This window comes from Zeus faber (genome assembly GCF_960531495.2).
Source record: "Zeus faber genome assembly, chromosome: 19".
Taxonomy (NCBI): domain Eukaryota; kingdom Metazoa; phylum Chordata; class Actinopteri; order Zeiformes; family Zeidae; genus Zeus; species Zeus faber.
The window spans coordinates 3,024,850-3,048,723 of NC_137206.1; the positions used below are offsets into that span (position 1 = coordinate 3,024,850).

Sequence of the window (23,874 nt, forward strand, 5' to 3'; positions counted from 1 at the left end):
GCGTGACATGGTGTTTGCCCTCCACCAGAGGGCGTTGTTCCCGGCCGACCTCGTGAACTGGAGGTTACCGAGGCGACCAAGAACTACGTGGTGCTGAGCTGGAAGCCCCCCGGGGAGAGAGGCCATGAGGGCATCATGTACTACGTGGAAAAGGTAAAACTCACCTGCTGAATGGAAACATTGATGTAATTGTGACGCAATGACGCAATTGTGACGTGTTGTGTGATGTCTAAAATATCCCTTGGTCCTTACTGAAGGGAGGGATGTTGACTCCTGCCCTCAAGAGCCTTAAAGACTCCTCCCCTGAAAAAAGAACACGGTTGCGATTGCCCCGTTGCGCCGGCCAATCAATTCATCGAAGTTTAAAAAAACACTGCAGTTTTACTTTATATGCCATGAATTGAAGTTACATTTTTAAATATGGCAACGTGGAAAATACGTTGTCATACAGGCACCTTGAGGGCTGATGACGACACTGAACAGAGAGTTTTACCATTTGTCCTCCAAATGCATTGTGGGATACATTTGCCAGCGTGGCGTGCAGTGTGTGTGCGTCCTAGGATATTTCACCGGATGCAGTATCATCCTGGTACTCTTCACACACTATTTGATGCACACTAGGCTTTGAGACGTCCTACACACTAGTGTGGCGTACTAGCAGTGGCCTGCTGTGTGACTCTGTGCTGCAGTGCGTCTCTGGGACAGACAGCTGGCAGAGGGTGAACACGGAGATTCCCGTCAGGTCTCCGCGCTTCGCTCTGTTCGACCTCGCCGAGGGAAAGTCGTACAGCTTCAGGGTTCGCTGCTGCAACTCCGCAGGCGTCGGGGAACCTTCCGACCCCACGGAGGCAACTACCGTGGGGGACAAGCTGGGTGAGAGCACGCGCGCATGCACAGACAGACAGACAGACAGACAGACAGACAGGCAGACAGACAGACAGACAGATGTCACTCAAGTTGAAATCATCAAGCATCTACTCATCACGGTGCATTTCACCGTGTCCCAGACATCCCATCAGCCCCGGGCCGCGTGGTTCCCACCAGGAACACGGACACCTCGGTGGTCGTGTCCTGGGAGGCGTCTCGGGATGCCAAGGACCTGGTGGGGTATTACATCGAGGCCAGCGTGGCGGGAAGCAACACGTGGGAGCCGTGCAACAACAAGCCCGTGAAGGGAACCAGGTCAGTGACAGACATATACTGTCACCCTGAACTGGAAAACAAGAGATTTACTGCAAAGGGAGGAAGAGAGGGACAGGGGAGTCTGCTCTACCCCTACTCTACTTCATCTCTACTCTACTCCATCTCTGCTCTACCTCCACGATACATCATCTCTACTCTACCTCTAACTCTACTTCATCTCTACTCTACTGTCCTCTAGCCCAACTCCTTCAAGTAGAGCTAGAATAGAGGTAAAGTAGAGGGCCTCACTCTACCTTTAGTCTACTCTTCTCTCCCTCCCTCTACTCTCCCTCTACTCTACCTCTCCTCTCCTCTACTGTACTCCACCTCTACTTTACCTCCGTCTACTCTACCTCTATCTGCTCTTCCTCTACTTGCTCTTCTCCACCTCCCTCTACTAAACTTTACCTCTACTCTTTCTCCCTCTACTCTACCTTTAGTCGACATTCCTACACCCAACTCTGCCTCTACTCCGCCTCCCTCTACTCTACTCCACCTCCATACTTTACTCTACCCACGTTTCCTCCACTCGACCTCTACTCTTCTCCACCTCCACTATACCTCCCTCTACTCTCCAGCACCTCTACTCTACTGTACTTCCACTCACTCTACCGCTACTCTGCCCCTACTCTACAGGGAATAGATCAGGGTATCTTCATAGCTTCATGTAAACATAAAGAGGATCATTTGAGGAGATCTAAGTCTTGCTTTTGGCTCGTGCTCCAGGTTCATCTGCCACGGTTTGACGACCGGGGAGACCTACGTGATCAGGGTGCGAGCTGTCAACGCTGCTGGGCTCAGCGGCTTCTCGCCAGAGTCTGAACCCGTGCAGGTGAAGGCTGCGATCGGTGAGTGAGCAGGGAGGGCCACGCCCCCTCACGTAGGACACTGGAAAGAGTTAAAATACGCAATATGGTCGTATGATAATGTATACATTAAATGGTAATACTTTATGCGTGTATTAGCAAATAAAACTCAGTTCAGTGCATACATGTGTATTGAAATGATAATATTTAATCTGTTGAGTTACCACTTTATCTATAAAGCGAAGTGGCCTAAAATCTGTATTAATATTAGGGCTGGGTTAAAAAAAAATTGATTTCTGTCAATTTCTGAAAAGATTTTAAAATTGTAATTTTCAATACAATAAAAATAAAAGCAATTTTAACAATTATTAAAACAATATGTTGTTTGGAAGTTATGCAACAGTTTCCACTTAAGTAAAATATCACTCTAGTCACAATTTAATCTTAATATTACATTTCTGTATTTATTATGGCGTATATTGTAAATAATATTGTGATACATGTCAGATGGTAAAACGGAAAAGTCGGTAGCGATGATGATTTATAAAATGTTAATATATCGATATAGAATTGTATGGTAAGACCCTGCCCGACCCAGCCCTAGGTAATAATGTTAAAACTATTATTGTTTATGTAGGTATTTTCATACCTGAACCAGCGTCGGTTGGTATGAAAGAGATCATTTTTCCCGCCATGCTGTAGAGTGACATCGTCCCTCCATCATCATTCACGCTCCCACACGTTTCCCATGGTTCCACTGTGTCCCTCTGCACTGCTCACCTGTCCCCACCCCCACAGCCACGCCCTCCTCAGGATTTGTACACTTCCTCTCATTTGGGTCGGTGCGATCCAACTCAGCGGTCGTTGCAAACCGGCTCATAGCCTCCACCCCCACCCCCCCCCGCTCCTCACTCCTCCACCCACACTCCACCGTGCCCCCCACCTCCACCTCCACCCTCCGTCTCCTCCACCCCCGACCAGCAGCAGCACCCTGATCGGCCTTGGGTTCTGGACTATTAACTCGCTCACTGGGGAACTAACCTGCAGCAGTAACCTTGCTCAGTCGTGTGACCAGTAACCTTGTCACACAATTTGTTAATTGTTAATTACGTCACTTCTAGATATTCAATTGTTTTGTTGAAATTTTACTTTGTTTAATTATTCTAGCTAATATAATATTATTTTATTCATTATTTGATTTTATTTCAGTGTATTGTATTATTATGTATTTTATCTTTGTCTTAAATGTAAAAAAAAATTCCCAAAATAATAAAAATAATAACAATATATGTTAATACAATTTCAAAGGTACATTTTGATTGGCACATTTAAAATGCAATTGAATTAAAAATATAAATGATTCTAACAAATTGTATTTTATTTGTTATTTTCATTTATTGTATATGTGTTAAATATTAAACCTAGCTTCATAGTGCATAACAGGACCGAACAGGTTAAAAAGCAGCTGTAGTGTACCTGCATGTTCTCACCCTGCGCCAGCTTTAACAGGAGGCTGCTTTGCGCTGAGCTGCACGCTCTGTTTACCCTGATGAAACACGCTCAGCAACCATGTCCATGCATTTCTGAAGATATCACATTGAGCATGCACACCTCGAGCAGGCCAGGACAAATACATTTTTATTAGTGATTCTTTTTGAGAATTCCAGCATGTGTCATGCATATTAGTAATGCAAGGTTCATTTGTATGTCACACATAAGAGCATTTAAAGTGCTTTACAAGACTTAAAAGACTCAATTTCAGTCTAGGTCAATTTGATTGATTATTATTGATATATTATAGATATTGAAGGATCAAAATCATTCCTCAAGGGATGATTGTCGATGGTCATTTCACACAAATTTTTTGTCTTAAATTATTGAATTATTCGTCTTGAGCTACGCCAAGCAGTTCTCAAATAAGTCTCGCAGCAGAGTACATGAAGTACATGAAGTGACGCGCAGCAGATCGCAGTCATGGCTTCATGATCGGTGGAATGCATCGGCATTGGTACGTGTGAAGTGATGTTTTCATAAGGGGAAGGTGCAAAGCCTGCACCCCTACTCACTCAGCTCTCTAACAAGTACCTGAATAACTACTCATCGCTTGAACCCGACCAGCCCCTCACGCAGATGTCACTCTGTTGGCCATCTTGTCTTCATTTATCAACCTTGGGTCAGATGAAGACATTTTACTGTATTGTCTGCGTTAATCTGCAGCAGCTATGAACCTGCTCTTCGTCTGATCCGCCCGTCGTCCTCGTCGAAATGACGGACGTTGCGTGAGTGATTTTTTTCAGAGCTGTTTTGTGCGCTGCTAAAATCTGCTCTTCTCTGCTAACTCCTCTAGGGGGCGGCATTCCCCACGGTGTGTTGCCGGAGATGGGGCCGGGGGGTAACGTGGGTGGACTAACCGAGCACGGGCCACGCCGGACGGGCGCGCATGAGGCCGTCCCGCCCTCCCATGACACTTTCCCAAAGACTGACACACGACCCAGGGCAGGGGCCGAGGCCGGGGCTGCCCCCGGCCCGGAGGCTAAGGGCAGAGCGGGCAAGCGGGGCAGCGTGAGTTGGGCCCCTGACCTGGTGAGCGGCTCGGTATCGGGCTCGGGCCCCGACCCGCTTACTGACGCGCTCGCAGGCGTGCACACGGCCCCAGTCCCAGCCACAGATCACGCTGTAGGCGGCGCCGCCGAGGCCGTAGTTGGGGAAACGCGTAGTTTCAATGTAGACGCTTCAGCTAAGAGGGAAGCTGAGGGACCCGGGAGGAAGTCCACAGGTGAGAGCTGGTGGTAAACACGTTCAGAAATATCACACACAACACATAAAATGTGCTTTTCAGATCAGATCGGTGTGTATTATTCCAAAACAGAAACATTTTCTGGGTTGTTGTTGTTGTTGTTTTGTTGTTGTTTTTTTTTTTCTTTGAGGTGGAAAATCCTGGTTCAGAAAGTAAAATCCCACCCCCGCTCCGGGGATTTGCTGACCCGACCGATGAGGGAAAGGCGGCGGGTCGGTGCATGGGTGGAGCGAAAACACGGCAGGACTTTTTTTACTTTCTGAACCCGGAATTATCCGCTTCCGGTTCTGCTTTAACGTTCACGGGAAAATTGAAAAAAAAACAAAAAACCCCATCCAGGCCTACACCAGAAAAACGTGCTGCGCTGCCGCTTTTCCAAGGTAAGTCAAAGCGTTGTCTAACCCGACACGTGTCTGCTCTTCCCCCCCACTGCCGCCGGGCTGCGTAGGAGCCCCCCTTCGTCTCCGCCGCCGGCTCCGCTAAAGGGGCCCACGCCGCCTCCACGTCCCCCTCAGCACGTTAACACACGGAGACGACGGCACAGTAGGAGCCCAGCCAATCACAGCGCGTCCCCGGAGAAGCGGGGCGCCGCCACGTGGCCTGGGACCGCTTGGGGGAGGCAGACGCTGCGGTTCGAACGCCCCCGTCCCTCCGGGATCCTGGCACCGGGCCCTGCCCTTAGATAGGGCTGGAAGTGGAGGCGGGGGGGGGGCAGGGTACGGTGCAGGTGTATTTGTGTACAACAGGACGGTTGGAGAAATCGTCCCCATCAAAATCGTGCCGCTGCGTGACAATGGGTGGAAAGGAAAACGGCGAAAACGTCGGTTGGGATTCAGCTGTGAAGTGGCTCCGTACTGTTGCGTTACACTGAGTGTATGGCTTCACCAAAACCGAATAACCAAATGAGGGTTGTTATTAATTAACGGCGACGCCATCTTGGTCTTGCGAGCGGTCAACAGAGCTGGAGAGCCCGGTTTGTTGAAAGGTAAAACTCCGCCCCCCCCCGGCATTTTGAATCGACCACGTGAATTTGCCGACGGGGGCATCGACCCGGAGCACGCGCACGTCCTCAACCTGGAGTTCGCCACCTCTGTCGGTTGAGGACGCGTGAAAGAGCGCGGCGGCCAATTCCAGCGGCGGAAAAGCTTAAGCTGCGAGCGATGCGACGCCAAAGCTGACGAGTCACGACGGCAAAACATTCCCCCGACACCGGATTCCAAACCACGTGGGGGGATTCATCAGGTGGCGCAGGTCTGGTGCTCGGTCCGACGCAAGGACGTTCGAAAATAAAATGTCTCCCATTTCCCCCAAAATAATCGGCGACTCCAGAGCTTCGGTTTTCCATCGCTCCGCCCAGCCACTCGCCCGCGGCGCCGGCGTGTGACTTGGGCTCTTGTCTTTTGCCGCCGCAGCATCGCCCGTGCCGCCGCACGGCATCAGCGTCCTGGAGTGCGTGCGCGACTCCATGGTTCTGGCCTGGAAGCAGCCCGGCAGCGTGGGCGGCGCCGACGTCACCGGCTACTTCGTGGACTACTGCCAGGTGACCGACGGCGTGCCGGGGAGGTGGCACGAGGCCAACGTCAAGTCCGTCAGCGAGAGGGCGTACAGGGTGAGTGCGGGGCCCGTCCCCAAAACGCGCTCTGAAGCGCTTTTGAATACTCTGAATGTACTGAAGTAAAGGCGGGAAAATGTTCGCCTCCCAATTCACCTGTGTAATGGGCAACTTCACCACGTTAAAATAAATCAGTACGTAAACAACAACACATGCATTATAGAGCACAACCGCCCCGACGCAGGGCTGCTCCGCTCAACCTGGAGCCGATATCACTGAATCCAGTCAGAGGTGCTGGAACACACCTGACCGCCCTCTGCCCCCAGGTGTGCGACCTGAAGGAGAACAGGAAGTACCAGTTCCAGGTGCGCGCCGCCAACATGGCGGGCGTGGGGATCCCCTCCCTGCCCAGCGACGTCTTCCTCTGCGAGGAGTGGACCATCGCTGTGCCCGGTGAGGAGCCAAACCCCTCTCGGTTCGATACCCGACCCCGTCCGGGCCTCCGCCCTGGCGCTGAAGTACCCTTACCCTCCGGTGTCCAGCCACAGCCGCTTGGGAATCCCTGTTCCAACATAGTTTTTACTTTTAAAAAATCTAAGTTTTGCTGATTAAACAACTTTTTTTCATGAATGAACAACGAGCGATTTATACCGAATGGGCCGAACCGGTGGTTCTCAACGTGGCGTCCGTGGACCCACAGGGGCCCTTCAAGAGGGTCCAGGGGTTCCCCAGCAAAATGAATAATTGTGTAACTTATAGTTGAACTTAGAATATAATTTTGAGACGTTTTAAGACGGGGATGTCCAATAAGGACTGTTTGGATCCTAGTTTCACTGTTTTCTCCCAGACCAGAGCAGAGACTCTGAATCAGATCTGACGGCACGTCGGTGATTTGGAATTCCGCTCTGGTTGGCTCCGCAGGACCTCCCCACGACCTGCAGATCACCGAGGTGCGCGGCAACTCCCTGGTGCTGCTGTGGAAGCCGCCCGTGTACCAGGGCCGGGACGCGGTCAACGGCTTCTACGCCGACGTCAAGGAGGCCGAGGCGCCGGCGGAGGCCTGGAAGGGCGTCAACGACAAGGCCACGGGCGAGAGGTTCATGAAGGTGGCCGCAACCTCCTCCCCGGCAGCACCCAGAGCCCGGTCGACGGAGGCCTCCGCCCTAACAGCGCCGTGTCTCTTGGCTCTTGCAGATGGAGGGCCTGGAGGAGGGACGCTCGTACGTGTTCCGCGTGCGCGCTCAGAACAAGGCCGGAGTCGGGAAAGCGTCCGAGGCCACGGAGCCGACGCTGACCCAGACCAAAGCAGGTAGGCGGGCGGGGGCTCGGAGCGGACCGCACCCAGTTTCCGTCGCGTTTCTTTCAGGGTCTTTCGCGACTGTCCACTCCTCATAAATCGCCTCGGTGCCCCGCCCTCTCCACCCGCCCTCCACCCCAATCTTCCAGACGCCGTTGGGTGAAGCAGACGAGGTGGTGGTAGTCGTCGTAGTAACAGCGGCGTTTTATTTTTTTGGGGGGGGGGGTGAGTTCCGTGCATTTACCCGTCCGAGTATGTGAAGTGTCCGGGAGCTGTGTACTAGGACGAGTACCATGACTGGTTTTTTTAGGCACCAAGGAGATTGCTGTGGAGGTGGACGACGACGGGGTGATCTCCCTGAACTTCGAGTGCTGCGAGTTGACCCCGGACTCCAAGTTCGTCTGGTCCAAGAACTACGAAGAGATCACCAGCGACGCCCGCATGGCGCTGCAGACCCAGGGCAACAAGTGAGACGCCCGCATCCAGGTCCAGGGGGAATTAACGGAGCTTTTCGGTTTTCTCATCTCATTTGTTTTAGCGGAATCAGTGCAACTAATATAATAATCAGTTAGTTTGTGTCTTGGCTCTTCCCACAATTTGGAGCCTCCTTCCCTGATTGGTCAGAGAAAAGTGTAACGGCTCACGACCCGCTCTTTCACGACAGCCTTTAAATGTGCTCAAGAAGCCGACAACCGAAGGGACTTTTGCAGGGTTTTTTATTCAGTCGAGGTATTTAGTCTCGGTCCGAGTCTGAGCCCTGTCACCCACGTGACAGGGCTCAGACTTCCTGTTTCCCTGCAGGTCCAGAGGCACCTTCCTGGCTCCTGCGGAGGAGGACGTCGGCATCTACTCGTGTGCTGTGACGCACACTGACGGAGCGTCCTCCAGCTTCCACCTCTCAGAGCACGGTGCGTCAGACACCCCCAACAAAATTAGTTTTTATTTACATGCTTATTAAAAGTAAAAGTCTGAACCCTGATTTTAAACAGGTTATGAAGGTTAAGGGGTCTGGCCCCACCAGGACATTATGTCATCCAGTCGTTTCTTTCTACCTTTTTTTGGTTGTCTCTTATTTAGCTTGGGTTTTTTTTTTACATATTATTTTACTTTATATTCTACAAATATTTTTTTGTATTTTATGTATGTTTTAATTTATGTTTTATATATTCAATGTTCTGTTTTGTTTTTTGCATATTATGGTTTGTCATAGCTTTAGAGGCCTGGTTCAATACATGTTTTGCTAATTAAATACAAAAGAAATGCCCACATTGGAAATGTTGAGCTTTTCTTATAAAATATTTTGGGAGACGTAATTATTTATTTCTGTTATCAAAAGAACTAGAAATGTACATGTCCAATATGTAGCTTGATAGACGAGTTCGAAGGCGAAAGATTTTACCGTGTGACTTTGACGATTTCCATTGAATAACTTATTCCTCTCTCTCTGTTTTCCAGAGTTGAAACGTCTGCTGGAGCTCAGCCACGCCCACAAGTTCCCCAGTGAGTCTCCCCGCGCCCCTCGTTCAACACCCGTCCTCGATAGGTCGCCTACCTGGCCTCACCTGTCCCCCCCCCTCTTTCCCGCCTGCATCCCAGTCATCCCCCTGAAGTCGGAGCTGGCTGTGGAGCTGCAGGAGAAAGGCCGGGTGCGTTTCTGGCTGCAGGCGGAGAACATGTCGGCCAACGGGAAAGTGGATTACATCTTCAACGACAACGCCCTCTCACAGGGAGAGGTCAGTGGGACGGGAGAGGGGGGGTCCCAAAGGAGACCCGCCACTGGAGCCGGATGAAGTATTCTGATTGCCTTGTCCTGTAGAAATACAAGATGAACTTCGACAAGAACACCGGGGTGATCGAGATGATCATGGAGTCTCTGACCCCGGCGGACGAGGGAACCTTCACCTTCCAGCTGCAGGACGGAAAGGCCACCAACCAGTCCAGTCTGGTGCTGATCGGGGACGGTAGGCGCGGGAGGAGGAGGAGGATCTGGGTCATGGTTCCCTCCGCTTTCTGGGGACGGGTGGTTTAACACCAAATCCATGTATGTTACAATGTCCACCCAGGAATTTAAAATCCTATTAGGTTCAACTGAGGTTCATCCCTTTGAACTGGAATGAAAATGTAAAGTACAGCGGTACTTTGACTTACGAGTTTAATTCGTTCCGTGACAGAGCTCGTAATTCAACCTGCTTAGACATTATTTTAACGCCCTTGGCTGGCGTAGTCCCCTTTATCGTCTCCTTCTGCTTCAGTATGGTACATAGCGTAGAAGTACTACGCTCGTACTGCCTCGCCAATTCTATCGCACGCACACCCCGCTCATGTTTTTCTATTATTTTGCTCTTTAAGTCAATGACATCATCCGCTTCTTATTCTCAGACGGCTTGTAACTCGGAAAACTGGTATGTTAGTGCACTCGTAACTCAAGGTACCACTGTATGTCCAACTAAAACTAGTTTTTTACTTACAACTCAGAGCTCTTTCCCATATTGTGAGAAATATCAGGCCATTTACTCAATGAAACTGAAAATGACTCATTTATCTGTTGAATTTCTTCATATAAACTTAATAACACACTGTGGAATTAATGCAGAACTGTACATTTCTTACCACTAGGTGGAGACAAAAGCTCTCTAGACACTGTTCAGCTGGAAGGGAGATAAGTCTGTATGATAAGTTATCAAATAGTAATGATGAATATTTTTTCTCATTAACATGTTAGTAAGAAATCACCAGGGAACCAAGCACCAATTGCTTTTTTGGGGGGATTTTTTTTTTCCATTTCCTTAATCCGTATCAATATGGCATCTTAGCACAAACCTTCTACAGTTGTACCCTCACAGTAGCACTCTTCATTCAGCATCTTTATTCTTAATTATGAACCTGAATTGTAAAAAAAAAAAATGACCAAAATTGTAAATTAAGGCCTTCTTCCTGCACGGCAGTGTTCAAGGATCTGCAGAAGGAGTCGGAGTTCCAGAGGAAGGAGTGGTTCAGGAAGCAAGGTACGACACGGGGGCCTCGTTGGCCTCACACCACCTTGTCCTTTTTACTTATTTACCAGTTTAAAGTGCATTATAAACTCCTGTAATGCAGCCTGCTAAGGGCTCGGCCTGCTCTCCCCCAGGTCCTCACTTTGTGGAGTACCTGGGGTACGAGGTGACGCCGGAGTGCTGCGTCATCCTGAAGTGTAAGGTGAGGAAGTGGCTCGAATACCCAGAATGGAGCACATGAGTTATCAGCAGTGTTATTGTTTGGATTCTGCGTGTGTAATTCCACTTCTGCACAGAATTCACACTATTCTGTACAGAATATTAAAAACTGCCTTTTTAAACATTATTTCATCTCCGACAATCACACTAGCGTTCAGAGCCAATATACGTCTATCTTGATTATTCGTTGTTTGTTTTTGATTGATTGATGTCATTTTGTAATTTTGCTTATTATCATTTGGAAATGACACTGACACAAATGACAATTTTAACACAAATAAAGAGTCTTTTTTTTAAATTTGCTATCACTGAAAGCAGAGATTACACCGAATTTATACTAATAATACCTAATACTGAGAGTATTGTACTGTGGTGTGGGGGCGGTGTGGTTTGAGCCCCACCTATCTTGGGTCTGGGTAATTGGGCCGGGGATCAGGGTGGCTGTACACCTGTTGCTCGCTATAGCAATCAACGAGCAACAGGTTAAATCACCCATCCCCCTTGTCATGACATGCGTCCATTTACTCCAGGCTTGTTCCACCTAGCGCACTCTACGATAACCTGGTGTGTTTTCAACTCCATCACATGTGTCTCTGTATCGGAGGGCCGTGGAAAGGCCCTCGTGGGGGCGTGTGGCAGGCGGAGCTGCCACATGTACCTTTTACCTGTGATATCCAGAGCAGTGATCCTCAAACTGTCATACAAGTAGCACCGGTGGCACGCAGAGCGCCTCCTGGTGGTACGCCAGATAAGAAAAACATCGAAACTTTTTAAACTGAGTATTTTTAATTTGTTGGGTATTTAACTGTTAACCACTGTTATCCAGAGGCACCCATAGCCACATCCCACATCTTAGTTCAGAAATATTGACGTTCTAACTTACCAGTGGCTGAAAATTAATTTTCAAAAAGCTGAAATTATATCAGAGTACACTATGGGTGCAATATTTGGCAAGTAATTACTCTTCAGACCTCTTTTCTAGCTTTTTAAAATATAATTCTGCAAGGATTGAAGAACCTCTTCATCAGCTCAACCCTCTGTTTCATCTGAAGGTGGGGAACATTAAGAAGGACACGGTGGCACTGTGGTCCAAGGACGGACGCGAGATCAAGTCGGACGAGCACCTGAGCTTCACCGAGGGAGTCCTGAAGCTGGAGATCGCTCAGGTAAGGGAGGAGCAGGAGGAGGACAAGGCCTCGTTTGTGACATCACACATCTCCTTAAATCCCCCAAAATACATGGACTCCTCACTCCTCACTGATTGTTGGTTGGTGAGTTAAGTTAAAACCTTAAAGTTGGCTTACTGGCTTGTTGATGGAATGTGCTTCCTGGTGCTGCAGAATTCTATATCCCATCGTTGCTTTCATTTCATTTCATTGAAGGGATAACCCAGTTTTTTGGGGGGGAAATTTGCTTTTTGTCTGTCTTACCCAGAAGAGACGAGAAAGGTCGACACCGGTTTCACCCCTGTGTGTCCAGTACAGAGACAGTGACGGGCTGCATGCTAACTGCGTTAGCCTAATGCATGGCTGCAGAGGGGATCAGCTAGCCTAGCTCCTGGGAAATCAGGGAAATACACCCTCCAGCGTCTCAACTGATGTTATTTAACAGAAACGTCTCGTGTGAATCAGAATCCTGGTTAGTTCGACGACAAGCAAATTCCCCAAAGTATCCCATAACGAGCGCCAATTTTTGTTTCCTTTAAAACAAGCCCTCACAGAATCACTGCCACTAGTAAGCAGCTGCTTTAATCAGTCCGTTGTTGTGACGTCCTCGTTTCTGTTGTTTAATAATCCTCACCATAAAATTCATCGTTTTAAATGTATGTGTGAAAAGCCACTCGTTGTTCCTGTGCGCATGTCACCGTGTTGCCATAGTAACATCACGTACAAACACACTGTGTGTCCCTTTTCAGCGCTGTGCAGAGGCAGGGGGCAAGGTGGATGACGTAACCTGGAGAAGACTAAAAGTTGGAATCACTTGTTTTCACCCCGAGTCAAAGCGTTTCTGCTGTTTGTCAGTTGGCCTGCGTGCGGCTTGCTTCCCGTCCCTCCCTCCAGTCCTTCCTGCGTGTGTTCACTCCTTTGTCGGCTTTTTTGCTTCTCCGTCTTTATCTACGTGTCCTGCAGCACCCTTGGCAGGAGAGAAAAGCTTTTTGCTTTTCAGTTGACTGTCTCGTGTTCCGTCTCAAAAAATGTCTTCCCGCCGCCGAGCGCTGGTTCTGACCGTACTCTGCCTTCCAGATTTCCAAGAAAGACGCTGGGGTTTATGGGATTGTTCTGAAGGACGACAGAGGGAAGGACTCGTCCACGCTCAATCTGACCGATCAAGGTACCGAGCAGAGGAGACGGTATAATTTGACCTTGAAGTCAAGCTTGAAGTCAAGCTCGTAGATGTAGATGGCGGCGGTGGCTTGAAGGGAGCCTAATAAATATTGTCTTTAGGCTGTTCCTTTGTATGCATGTTCAACGTGTGTGTGTGTGTGTGTGTGTGTGTGTGTGTGTGGTGTAGGGATGGTGTGGTTTGAGCAGCCACACTGATCCTGGGTCTAGGTAATTGGGGCCCAGGATCAGGGTGGCTGTACGCCTGTTGCTCGTTAGAGTAATCAACAAGCAACAGGTAAAGCCCCCGTCCCCCACACACCCACAGGAGAGGAGCCCTTATCGTGACATGTTGTCCATCCGCTCTCCGGGCGTGTTCCACCTCGCCCCCTCTCTACAATCACCTTGTGTCAGCAGCCCCGCCGCCTGTGTCTCCGTGAGAACACCACTCGGGTGGGGTGTGGCAGGCGGAGCTGCCGCAGTGTGTTTTGATCCTGCTCTTAATCATCGATCGTAGTCACACAAACAGGGGAAAACAGGCAGAATCGATATTTCTTCTGGCAACTATCGGTTAAAGTTTTCTCTTCGGTCCACTCCGGTCTCACCGGGTCCCCCCGTCTCCATTTCTGCGACGCCTCCACCCGCTGCGCCTTTCAAGCAGAAAACGTGGTCTTTCATAACCCTTTGCACAGTGTTTATCCGTGACCTATGATCTCTCTCGTTTCAAGGTTTCAAGGACCTGATGAACCACGTTTTCCGCGTTATCGGTGAGCGAGCAAAGCCCCGCCCCCTGAGTAATCCCTTTAATTGTCCTCTCAACACCTGGACACCTTGACGCCCCAACCTTGTCTCCGCAGCCAACTCCTCCACGCCGCTGAAGATCACCAGCACCGACGAGGGGATCCGTCTCTACACCTTCGTCAGCTACTACAACGACTTGCTCCAAGTCACCTGGCACTACAAGTGTGTTCTGCTGCTTTTATCTTTGTGTGTCTATCGCTCCTTCTGATTGGCTCACGTTAGTACCAGGTGATTAGATTAGATGTGTTCCCTTGTACGGTAAATGAGATGACTTGGCACCGATTGAACTGGATGTGGCAGCTGCAATACCCTGTTCAACCTGTAGTTGGAGGTGTTCGTAAAGAAGTTCAGGGAAGTTCTTTGTGGGAAGTTCAGGAAACCTTTGATTTAAAGTGCAGTCACTTCTATCTGGGTTTGTTTTATATTAATTGAAATTTTGATTTAATTTAACCAGGCAGTCTCGATGAAATTATGATTTTCTTTTTTTCAGGTGTGTGTGTGTGTGTGTGTGTGGTAGTGTAATTGCAGTCGCATCTCCTAGTTTGTAATAACTGAGTAACATTTCATCTAAATTTCTACCCTAGAGTATTTTTGTGTTTATTTGTCTACTCGGACCAGATACGGTTCTTGGTGTATTCCCTAACACCATTGAAAGAGCCGCTTTAAATTGATATTTCTCATTTTAGATTTCACATGTTTGTAGTTTCCATATCCATGATATTGCTAAAAATTGACAATGAACAGTAAAGTTCCTCTATAATGTCTCATCTAAAGGACTTTGAAGTCGACTTGCCTATGAAATGTTCAAAACGTCAAACCTGCCTCTGTTCCTCACGCACATGAATAAAGTACCTGATCCGATCTCTCTCCCGCCCCGGGACGCAGGGACTCTGCCATCGCCTTCTCCGACCGCATCAAGAGCGGCGTGGTGGGCGAGCAGCTGTGGCTGCAGATCAAGGAGCCGACGGAGAAGGACACGGGGAAGTACGCCATCGAGTTCAACGACGGGCAGGGGGGCCTGCGCAGGACGGTGGAGCTGGCCGGGCAAGGTGGGGCTGACCCGTGCTCCGTCACCTCGATTCAGGTTTTTTTATGGTTTGTTTTTATACATTTGGTATTGTGAGAGCTCACTTGGAGCCTGTTCTCTGTTTTGCAGGGTTTGACGATGCGTTTGCGGAATTCCAGAGGCTCAAGTAAGTTGCTCATCTGTGTTATTTTTGGTGTTGCTTGGCACACAGCAACGGCCGAACCCACGGACGTGAATGAAGTGTGGTTGGATTCGTAGCATCTCAGATTTTGTCATCTAAGTTTGATCTACATCAATGTATAATTTGGAGCAGGAATTAGTGAAAAAACGTTGCCAGTCTCTTGGAAGTAGCCAAACGTTAATGGAGCGGGGCGAGGTGTTGTATATCTATGTGCAGGGTGTGGCTCTTGGGGGGGGGGGGGGCTTCCGCATGGGACGCAGTACGCTGCGGTCTCGACTCCGTTGGTGCGTATTGGTTGCTTCACGCGGGATCTGCGCCGGGTCGAGAGGGAGCCGATGCTGCGTTCCATGGGAACCCGGAAAAATGCGTTCGAACTGATGCTGCGTTCCATGGGAACTCGGAAAATTGTAATTGGGCTCAATCTGAAGTAACGCTGCATTTCACGGGAACTCGGAAAACTGTAATTCGTGACTAATGCGACTAACCTGGACCCCTCGCATTGCTGCCTGCAGCTATATTTATTATTATTATTATTATTATTATTATTATTAGTAATAACCTTCACTATGTAACTTAACACTAGAACTTAATCAAGCTCACACTCCCTCTGAATACTTTACTTTCAATACGTTTTTTACCTGCTTGTCTTTTGATCCTCTCCTCAGAGCCGCCGCAATTGCAGAAAGAAGTGAGTTTTCTTTCGAATTCCTTTTCAAACGACCGTTTCTGTTTTGATTCTGGTTCCATCGTCACTCCAGGACAACTTGTCCTTCAAACGCAGAACTGTTAAACGTGAGGCTTATTGAGCGCGTGCCCCTTGCAGGTCGTGCCAGAGTGGCGGGGGGTCTTCCTGACATGGTCACCATCCAGGAGGGCAAGGTGCGTGCAGTGGATGCATCGCTGAGGCCGTCTTTCAATTTTACAGTGCATCTTCCACCTGCTACATTTTGGGAACTTCGGTGAAAATCCGCGGGCTCAGTTCAAGCCACGCCGCACACCCCTGCGTGTGGCCGCACATGTCCCCCCCCCCCCCCGCGTGTGAATTCATCCGTTCTCTTCCTCAGGCCCTCAACCTGACGTGCAACATTTCGGGGGACCCGGTGCCCGAGGTGACCTGGCTGAAGAACGACCGGGAGATGGTGTCGGACGACCACTACGTCCTGCGCTTCCAGTCGGGCAAGTTCGCCAGCTTCACCGTCACCACGGTGAACGCGTCCGACTCCGGCAAGTACAGCATCCTGGTGAAGAACAAGTACGGCACGGAGAGCGGGGAGTTCACCGTAAGTGTCTTCACCGACGGCGAGGAGGGCGGCAAGAAAAAGTAAAGGAGGCCCCGGCACCCGCGAGAATTTGTTTAAAAGAAAAAACAAAAAAAACCAAAAAAAAAAAACAATGAAAATGTAGGAAAAAAAAAAACGAGTCGTGAGGATGTCGTCGCACTGAAAGGGATTAAGTGCCGATTTCAAATTCTAATCTGAGTCATGTCATGTTTAGCCAAACTGAATGTACGTCATTATTCGAACGTTTGATCGGGTCCACTGTTTGGCCGATCATCATAACGTTTTCATTTGTGTGGAGTTTAAAATGTGTTGGATCGGGAAAAAAAACAACAAGTTGGCGAACATATAACAAAGTGTTTTGTTGTCGGGGGGGAAAACTACAGGAGGATAATTGAGAATGATCAAGGTGTCACCGACGCGCCGCCTTCCAAACCCTTCTCCCCTCGTACAATTATGGGATATTCTCGCTCTGGTGGCCAACATCCAAGGTCAGCCAGGGGTCGTTTGGGCGTCCCCTCAGAGGACGATGTGGTTCATCGAATTGACCGAGCGAGTGGTTTGGGGCGCGGCGCGGGCGACTGTCAGAGATTCTGCTTCCTGTCTCTCATGTGTGTTCCGTTTCCTGCTGCCACTTTGAATGTCGGGGGCCCACCTTTCACGGTTGCGTCTCCTTCCTTCTTTTGTGAAAGCGTCTCTCCTCCCCCCTCCTGTCTTCATTTCCTCCTTCTTCACCGACTGTCACTGTTTTTAACTCTCCATGATGCCGTGTCCTTCCCTGTCAGACGTGTTATGATGTGAAATATTAAAATGTCGCTCGGGAATCCAGCTTCCCTCCCTCTCTTTCTCTCTCTCTCTCTCTCTCTCTCTCTCTCTCTCTCTCTCTCCTGAAAAGACTAATAAACAGCATGTGTTCCCTCTGCCTCCTCTCCACTTGTGTCTCTGAGTCTGGACCCTTTTCCTCAAACCCTCAAACCTTCCACTTCCTGCCATTTCCCTCCTTCCCTGAAAGGCCACCTCCAGTGTTTTGTCAGCCATGTTTTACGAGGGATGCACCGATTTATCGACTGTACATCGGTATCGGTCGATATTCGCCGTGTTGACGGCCATCTGCCTATCGGTAAATAAGACGACATTCACTGATAGCGGAGGGTAATGTTTATCTGTTGTTACGTCGGTTTTGCGTCGGTTAAATGTTGCAGCGTTCCCCACACGTAAGGCCTTTCTCAATCTGCCTTCTTGTCTGTACTTGTGTTCTGGTCTGTACTTGTGTTCTTGTGGACTTGCGGAACGTCATCAGTCGCAGCCCAAGTACTGTTCCAATTCAAAGTACGCATCAAGCCAAGTCCAGTCCAAATGCCCGGATGTGGACTTGCTCCGCCAATTTTATGGAGGATGCATCGGTGGTGACTTGTGTGGATGTGGGACAGACAAGTATCCCAGAATGCATTTCGCACCAAGCGCTGGGAATGGTAATGGTCCCCAGGAGTCTGTACTCCCGAGTCCAACTTGCCAAGTCTGAACTACCAAGTCCGCAATTCCGGACTTCGCGTACTTGGTATTGAGAAACGGCTATAGACTTTAATTGGGGCTGTCTGGGTATATTAATAGCCGCCAAAGTATATTGGGCGACCCGTTTTAGTATATATTTTTTAATCCGTCTGAGAGAATGACGCCACCCGCGACCGATTGTAGAAGAGTGGCGCTCCAAGCAGGAAGTGATGCTGCGTTCATGGAAACTCGGGAAAAACTGTAAGTGATGCTGCGTTCGGGAGAGCTTGGAAAACATCGGTATCGGTATCGGCCCAGAATTTCACAATCAGTGCATTCCTGTGTTTGACATGTTTTTTTTTTATAATGGATTTTAGTGCAAAAATGGGAAAAAAAAATTGTGCTAAAATCCAGACACGACGCATGATTATCCAATAATATATCATGATAATAATAACTTCCACCTCTGGACACCAAGTCCTCATAATATTCACTTTTACTGCATTATTGACACCAGTAGTGTCTGTGAGAGTCGGCCTCGTTTATCACTGGTTGCCATGGTGATGATGATGTGTTGCCTTCCGTTGGTAACCACGCCCCCTTTTTGAGAGGGAAAAGAGGAAGGGGACTGTGCAGGAAGTGGCCTTCAGCGACCACACTCTCCGCCTGGGCCTCTCGACTCCTCCCCTTTCACCCCAGTTTCCGTCGGCGTCGACGCCGACACATCAACTCTGATCAGGAGCTGATCATTACACTGAGCCAGCACAAAACCACTGAAACCCAGTTCCCTTTGGAGCGGTGCCGCTAAATTACACTCGATTTAATATCACACGCTTTAAATGCCGCCTCCTCACCAGGTGGAAAATAAGTCAAAAGTCAGAAACTTGAGAAAAAACAACTCATAACTCAGATGCTGAGACGTCCCTCAACATACATTTCAATTCCTAAGCGAAGAAACGAAGAATTGACGCGGAGGAGGACGAAGAGTTCACCCAGCGGAGCCAGGCCCAGATGGTGGAGCACAACAGGAAAAACATTGAGTTATAGTAAAATAGGGTCAGATTTATCAATAAGTGTCTATTGTGTATTTTGTGAATGTAAGCAAAATGTGTTTGTATATTAGATTATGTGATTTTAACATTAGAATATTTTAGTTACTGTACCTTCCATTTGCTCATTTTACTTCTATTTGAAAACTATAGATGTGTATACAACATCGATTATTTCCGGGTACTGAGCACTCGGTGCGTTCAAGAGTTCATACAACATTCATCATCATCTCAGGTAAAAGTTGAAATGGAAACTTGATTATATTACGTTTGCAGAGAGGACTCAGAAGTCCAGACGCTTTACGTAAAGGTAAAAATCAACAAAGGGAAGGTCCCTTCCAAGGGGGCGTTCAGACCCCTCCCTGAAGGCTAACACCCCCAAAATCACGCCCTCGCTGTGCATAAACAGCTTTTTCTGTTTCCCCAGCTCTGGGAGGGGTTGCCAGCTGTGCGGGTTTCCTGTTAAACTGGGACACATTCACCGACTCTGGGCTGGAAGTGTTAGGTGGTGTACGTTACCTGGCAACACAGCAGCGGCGCCTACCGACGTCCGGTCGGACCGGCACTCCCCCGAAATGGAGCACGACCACAGCTCATGTTATTAGCTGCAACTGTGTTTAACCACCTGTACATGTCATAATTCAAAAGGCCAAAGTTACCAATAAACAGCACAAATCTGTTGTCTGTGGTTGGCCATTAAACGTTGGTGAAATTCCTTTCGAGTTCTTCGTTGGGAGGACGTTAATTAATTTAACTGACCATCACAACATATCTCATATCCGAACATTTACCAGCACCAGTAGGACAGGTCGCTCTGGGTTGCCAGGTATTCAGAAAATGGCGGTGGAGGTGGATGGCGACTTCCCAACGAATGGCTCTGAGCGTTTTTAACCCACCGCGCCACGTCCTCCCCAGATCGTTGTCACCAAGGGGACGGGCGACGTGGGCGGGGCGTCGTACTACACCGACGCCGACGGGAACGTGGTGTTCGGCCCCGACACCCCGACGGAGAGGAGGAACGCGGCGGTGACCGGGCGAAAGATCCAGAAACGGAAGGGTGAGTCGCCGAGGTCGGAAAAACAAAAGGTACCGGACGGTGGCGGATGTGGCTGGAAGCAAGGTGGCGGTGGAACGTTTGGCCTTCTCGTCCCCGTTTTGGTCTCTTGAGCTTTATTCTACATTTAATGACCAAATGAAGACACTGCAGGTTCAGCGTCATTGGTATTTCACTGATTTCAATCAGTTTCATGCACATTTAAAATGTTCAAACTTCACCTTCTCTTATGGTTGTCAGCACAATGGAAGGGTCAAAAAGACCCAGAAGCTTCCAGCTTGTCAACACTGACAAATAATCCTTTGGATTATTTGGAAAATGGAAATTTGGACCAGTTTACAAAATTCGTACCATTTCTCGCTCTGCAGAACGGGAAGGATGCCGTGGACCACTTGACTTAGCTTGACTTAGCTTGACTTGACTTGGCTTGACTTGGCTTGGCTTGGCCTGGCTTGGGTTGACGTCTGGGTTTGTTCGGTTTCTGTCCAACACCTGGCTTGGCTTGGCTTAGTTTAGCTTGACTTAGTTTAGCTTGACTTGACGTGACCTGCCTTAGCTTAACTTGACTTGAAGTGATTTGAACTGAACTGAACTGAACTGAACTGAACTGAACTGAACTTAACTTAACTTAACTTAACTTAACTTAACTTAACTTAACTTAACTTGACTTGACTTGACTTGACTTGACTTGACTTGACTTGACTTGACTTGACGTCTAAGTAAACAGACGTGCTTAGAGGCAGAAAAGGACAACAAGATGTTTGTGGTTGTTCGGTTTCGGTCCAACACTTGGAAGGGAACTATGCACCGGTTGTTTCCGCAGGTCCTTGAAAAGTCTTATGAAGTCTAAAATCCAATAACCTCAATTTTAGGCCTTAAAACGTCTTAAATGTCTTAAATGTCTTTAAATGGGGGGTGACCCGTTTTAGCATCATTTAAAAAAAATGTTTATCTGTCTGAGAGAACGACACCATCTGCCATCAATGGACCAGTGCTACGTTAGAAGACGCGGACAGAAGCGCTCCAAGTTTGTATCGGGACAGCAGCAAGTGGTGCTGCGTTTGCGGAAACTCGGAACACTGTAATTCGTCTCGGAAGTGATGCTGCGTTCACAGGAACTCGTGAAACTGTAATTTGTGTCGGTAGTCCCCACCCCGCCCCGCTCCGCCCCGCTCTGCCCCACTCCCCGTCGGCTGCCAAGCATATTTCAGACATGTGGGACTCCTCCGCTTTCTTCATAACCTTTGCACTTCTTTGCCAGTTAGGGGCGTAAAATAGGTCTTAAATTGCATTAATAAAGGTCTAAAAGTCTAAATGTTGAAATCTGCAGAAACCCAGCTGACGGACCTCCTCCTGTCTGCGACGGGTCCAAATATCTCCTGGTCGTCCGTTCGGTTCTCGTCCTCAATCACACACAAAACTCAAGGAAGTGTCGTCAGTGGGTTCATTTTTCTGAAGTTATTTCGTTCATTTTGTCCCTTTTTTTTATAACAAACTGCTCCGTCGATCCATCCGCCTCCGCCTCCACCCTCCGTTCTGCCTCAGACCCGGACGTCCTCCAGGTTCCTCCCACGGGCAGAAGGAACAGCGAGGCCGGAGAGGCAGCAGAGAGGATGGAGATGAAGGTGCAGGCGAAGGAGCAGAAGGAGGATAAGAAGGAAGGGAAGATGGCGAAGACGGGGAAGACAGAGCAGAAGACGGAGAAGGAGGGGAAGGCGGAGAAGAAGGAGCCGAGGACGGAGACGGAGGGGAAGACGGAGCAGAGGGTGAAGGTGACGGGCGGAGGTGATGGAGAGAAGGGGGACCATCCGGATCCGGGTGCGGGGCCTTCTTCCTCTTCTTCTCCCGCGTGAGCAGCAGAACCCGAGCAGACGGGGCCCTCGAGGGTCCCAAACCTCATCTCAGCCTCGTTTCAGCAGCTGCAGATCGTTCCATTCCACTGAAAACCACTAAAGTTATAACATGACACAGCATATGATCAGGTAAAGACATTAAGGCAAAAATAAAATGAATAAATGAATACATGATCACAGCAGTAATAATCTGAATGAAATTCTGAATGGAATGAATAATAATCTGCAGTGAAATATGCGATAATTAAAATAGACAAAATTGACAAGACAGAAAAAAGGTAAAAAAAGGTTTGTTAATTTTATTATTGCAAACTTTCTCTCTCCCTCACTCCAGTGTTTATTTATTTTCATTTTTATTTTACTTAATTGTCCCAGATGGGAATATTGATTGTAGAAAAAAAACAACAACAACACAAATACTTTTACGGTGGAAAAAACAGCCGATTGTCCCAAATTCTAAATTACACGGAGGGAAAACTGAGCCGTGTTTCCTAAATTCACTTCATTGAGTTTCTTTCTTCTATTTATGCAAATTAGGACTCAAAGAGAACCGGTCAAAACGTGCAGTCAGACCTGGCGCCGAACCCGCCACCTCTGAACTTCACACCTAGTCCGTAAACGCATCCTCACAGGCGGATCCTCCCCCTGGTGGCCGTCGGACGAACTGTGTGTGGAAAATGGGGAGAGCTTGTTTTTTCCCCCGAAACAACAGGAAGTCGTTTGCTCAGCGGCACATTCACCAACTTCCATGAACGACGGTTTCAAACTCCCTTCACATGGAGTTTGCAACGTGCAAAAAAAAAAATGTTTCCACTGATATAAAAATAACACATTCATTGATAGTGAATATGTTGACGTCCAATGTTAACGTTATTAACGTCATTATTTGGTATGTGTGAAGTTTTAATCCCGGTTATAATAATAAAAAAAACAAAAAACCGCGACCGACGTCACGTCCGGTCGTAGTGTCGGAGGCAAACTGGTGGTGTGGTTGGGAAAGCTTGAGCGCGTCCCGGAGCCTCAAGGTGCGAAAAGGTGACTTCCGGCTTGCTCTTGTCGTTTGTGGTCTTCGGTGTGAAGCGCGCTTTAAGGTTCACACGACGCGTCCAACACATTTCACCGTCCTTCACACCCACAAAGCGTTTCGGAAAACTTGAGTCAAATCAAACGGTTTGGGGCCTTTTGGGGAAACACGGTCGGTTTTGACGTGCGTCTGTTTGCTCATGGGATGGTGATGAAAACCTATTTTGGTTTTATTTGTATTTTTATTTTATTATTTATTATATTTCAACTAAATATCTGATTGGTATTTATAATAACGAATGTAGCCTTTTTAAATATCTTATCTCGTGACATTTTGCTGTTTATTGTATTCCAAGCACTAATTCACTAATAATCTCAAAGCCTATATATTTTTTTTGTTGGTTTTTATTTGGATTGGGCTTATTTTTTCATTGTATTTTGTGTCGTACTGTATTTAATCACGTTTGCTCGAATAAAGAGGCCGTTATACACTATTCTATTGTGAGATTCAGGGAATTGTAACAGAACCCAGCATGCAAGGTGCCGTCAGGTAGTAAAACACAAAACACAGCCGACATTCTCTGGAGGAACTAGGGCAGAATTAATTCACAGAGGATTAGGAGTTGGGGGTTCTTTCAGCGTTACTTTTACATGTTTTCATAGGTTAAACCTGGGAAATAACACATTTTGCGCCTCGTCGGGACATTGCAGTTGGAAGTTTTCTCTGTTCCCCCGTGTTCAGGTGTATTTCACTGACAGGGTCGGAACATCAAAAAGCCAAAAATCAACATTTAGGGAGAATGGAACCGTGTCCACAGTGTGTTAAATCAGATGCGACATGACATATCTAATTAGAGTTTTAGTTCCTTGTCGGTATAGTTTAATGAAAGTTTTGCACGCTTATACAGTACACAGTACACAGAGATTAAAAATACATTCTTCCATATCCTT

General features: G+C 48.2%; 1 protein-coding gene across 6 annotated transcripts in view; it reads left to right on the forward strand.

Moving 5' to 3' along the window:
• The window catches only part of myom1b (myomesin 1b), a 41,435-nt gene extending 18,083 nt beyond the window's left edge, over positions 1-23,352 (forward strand). For 2 of the 6 annotated variants that reach the window (XM_080020138.1, XM_080020141.1), the window contains 28 exons: positions 29-153; positions 690-873; positions 1,008-1,182; positions 1,909-2,030; positions 4,336-4,764; positions 6,198-6,394; positions 6,664-6,790; positions 7,259-7,443; positions 7,532-7,646; positions 7,945-8,101; positions 8,436-8,542; positions 9,090-9,134; positions 9,231-9,367; positions 9,451-9,595; positions 10,580-10,639; positions 10,762-10,829; positions 11,899-12,012; positions 12,762-12,815; positions 13,090-13,177; positions 13,896-13,934; positions 14,025-14,130; positions 14,854-15,017; positions 15,125-15,161; positions 15,842-15,864; positions 16,000-16,055; positions 16,241-16,456; positions 19,909-20,050; positions 21,593-23,352. In XM_080020138.1, coding sequence (XP_079876264.1) covers positions 29-153; positions 690-873; positions 1,008-1,182; positions 1,909-2,030; positions 4,336-4,764; positions 6,198-6,394; positions 6,664-6,790; positions 7,259-7,443; positions 7,532-7,646; positions 7,945-8,101; positions 8,436-8,542; positions 9,090-9,134; positions 9,231-9,367; positions 9,451-9,595; positions 10,580-10,639; positions 10,762-10,829; positions 11,899-12,012; positions 12,762-12,815; positions 13,090-13,177; positions 13,896-13,934; positions 14,025-14,130; positions 14,854-15,017; positions 15,125-15,161; positions 15,842-15,864; positions 16,000-16,055; positions 16,241-16,456; positions 19,909-20,050; positions 21,593-21,900 — 3,725 coding nt within the window. In that variant the 3' untranslated portion in view covers positions 21,901-23,352. Of the gene's footprint in view, positions 1-28; positions 154-689; positions 874-1,007; positions 1,183-1,908; positions 2,031-4,335; positions 4,765-6,197; positions 6,395-6,663; positions 6,791-7,258; positions 7,444-7,531; positions 7,647-7,944; positions 8,102-8,435; positions 8,543-9,089; positions 9,135-9,230; positions 9,368-9,450; positions 9,596-10,579; positions 10,640-10,761; positions 10,830-11,898; positions 12,013-12,761; positions 12,816-13,089; positions 13,178-13,895; positions 13,935-14,024; positions 14,131-14,853; positions 15,018-15,124; positions 15,162-15,841; positions 15,865-15,999; positions 16,056-16,240; positions 17,376-19,908; positions 20,051-21,592 lie in introns of those variants that run through there. The other 4 variants (XM_080020140.1, XM_080020139.1, XM_080020142.1 and 1 more) reach the window with 4 other exon arrangements.
• Positions 23,353-23,874: the final 522 nt, after the last annotated feature.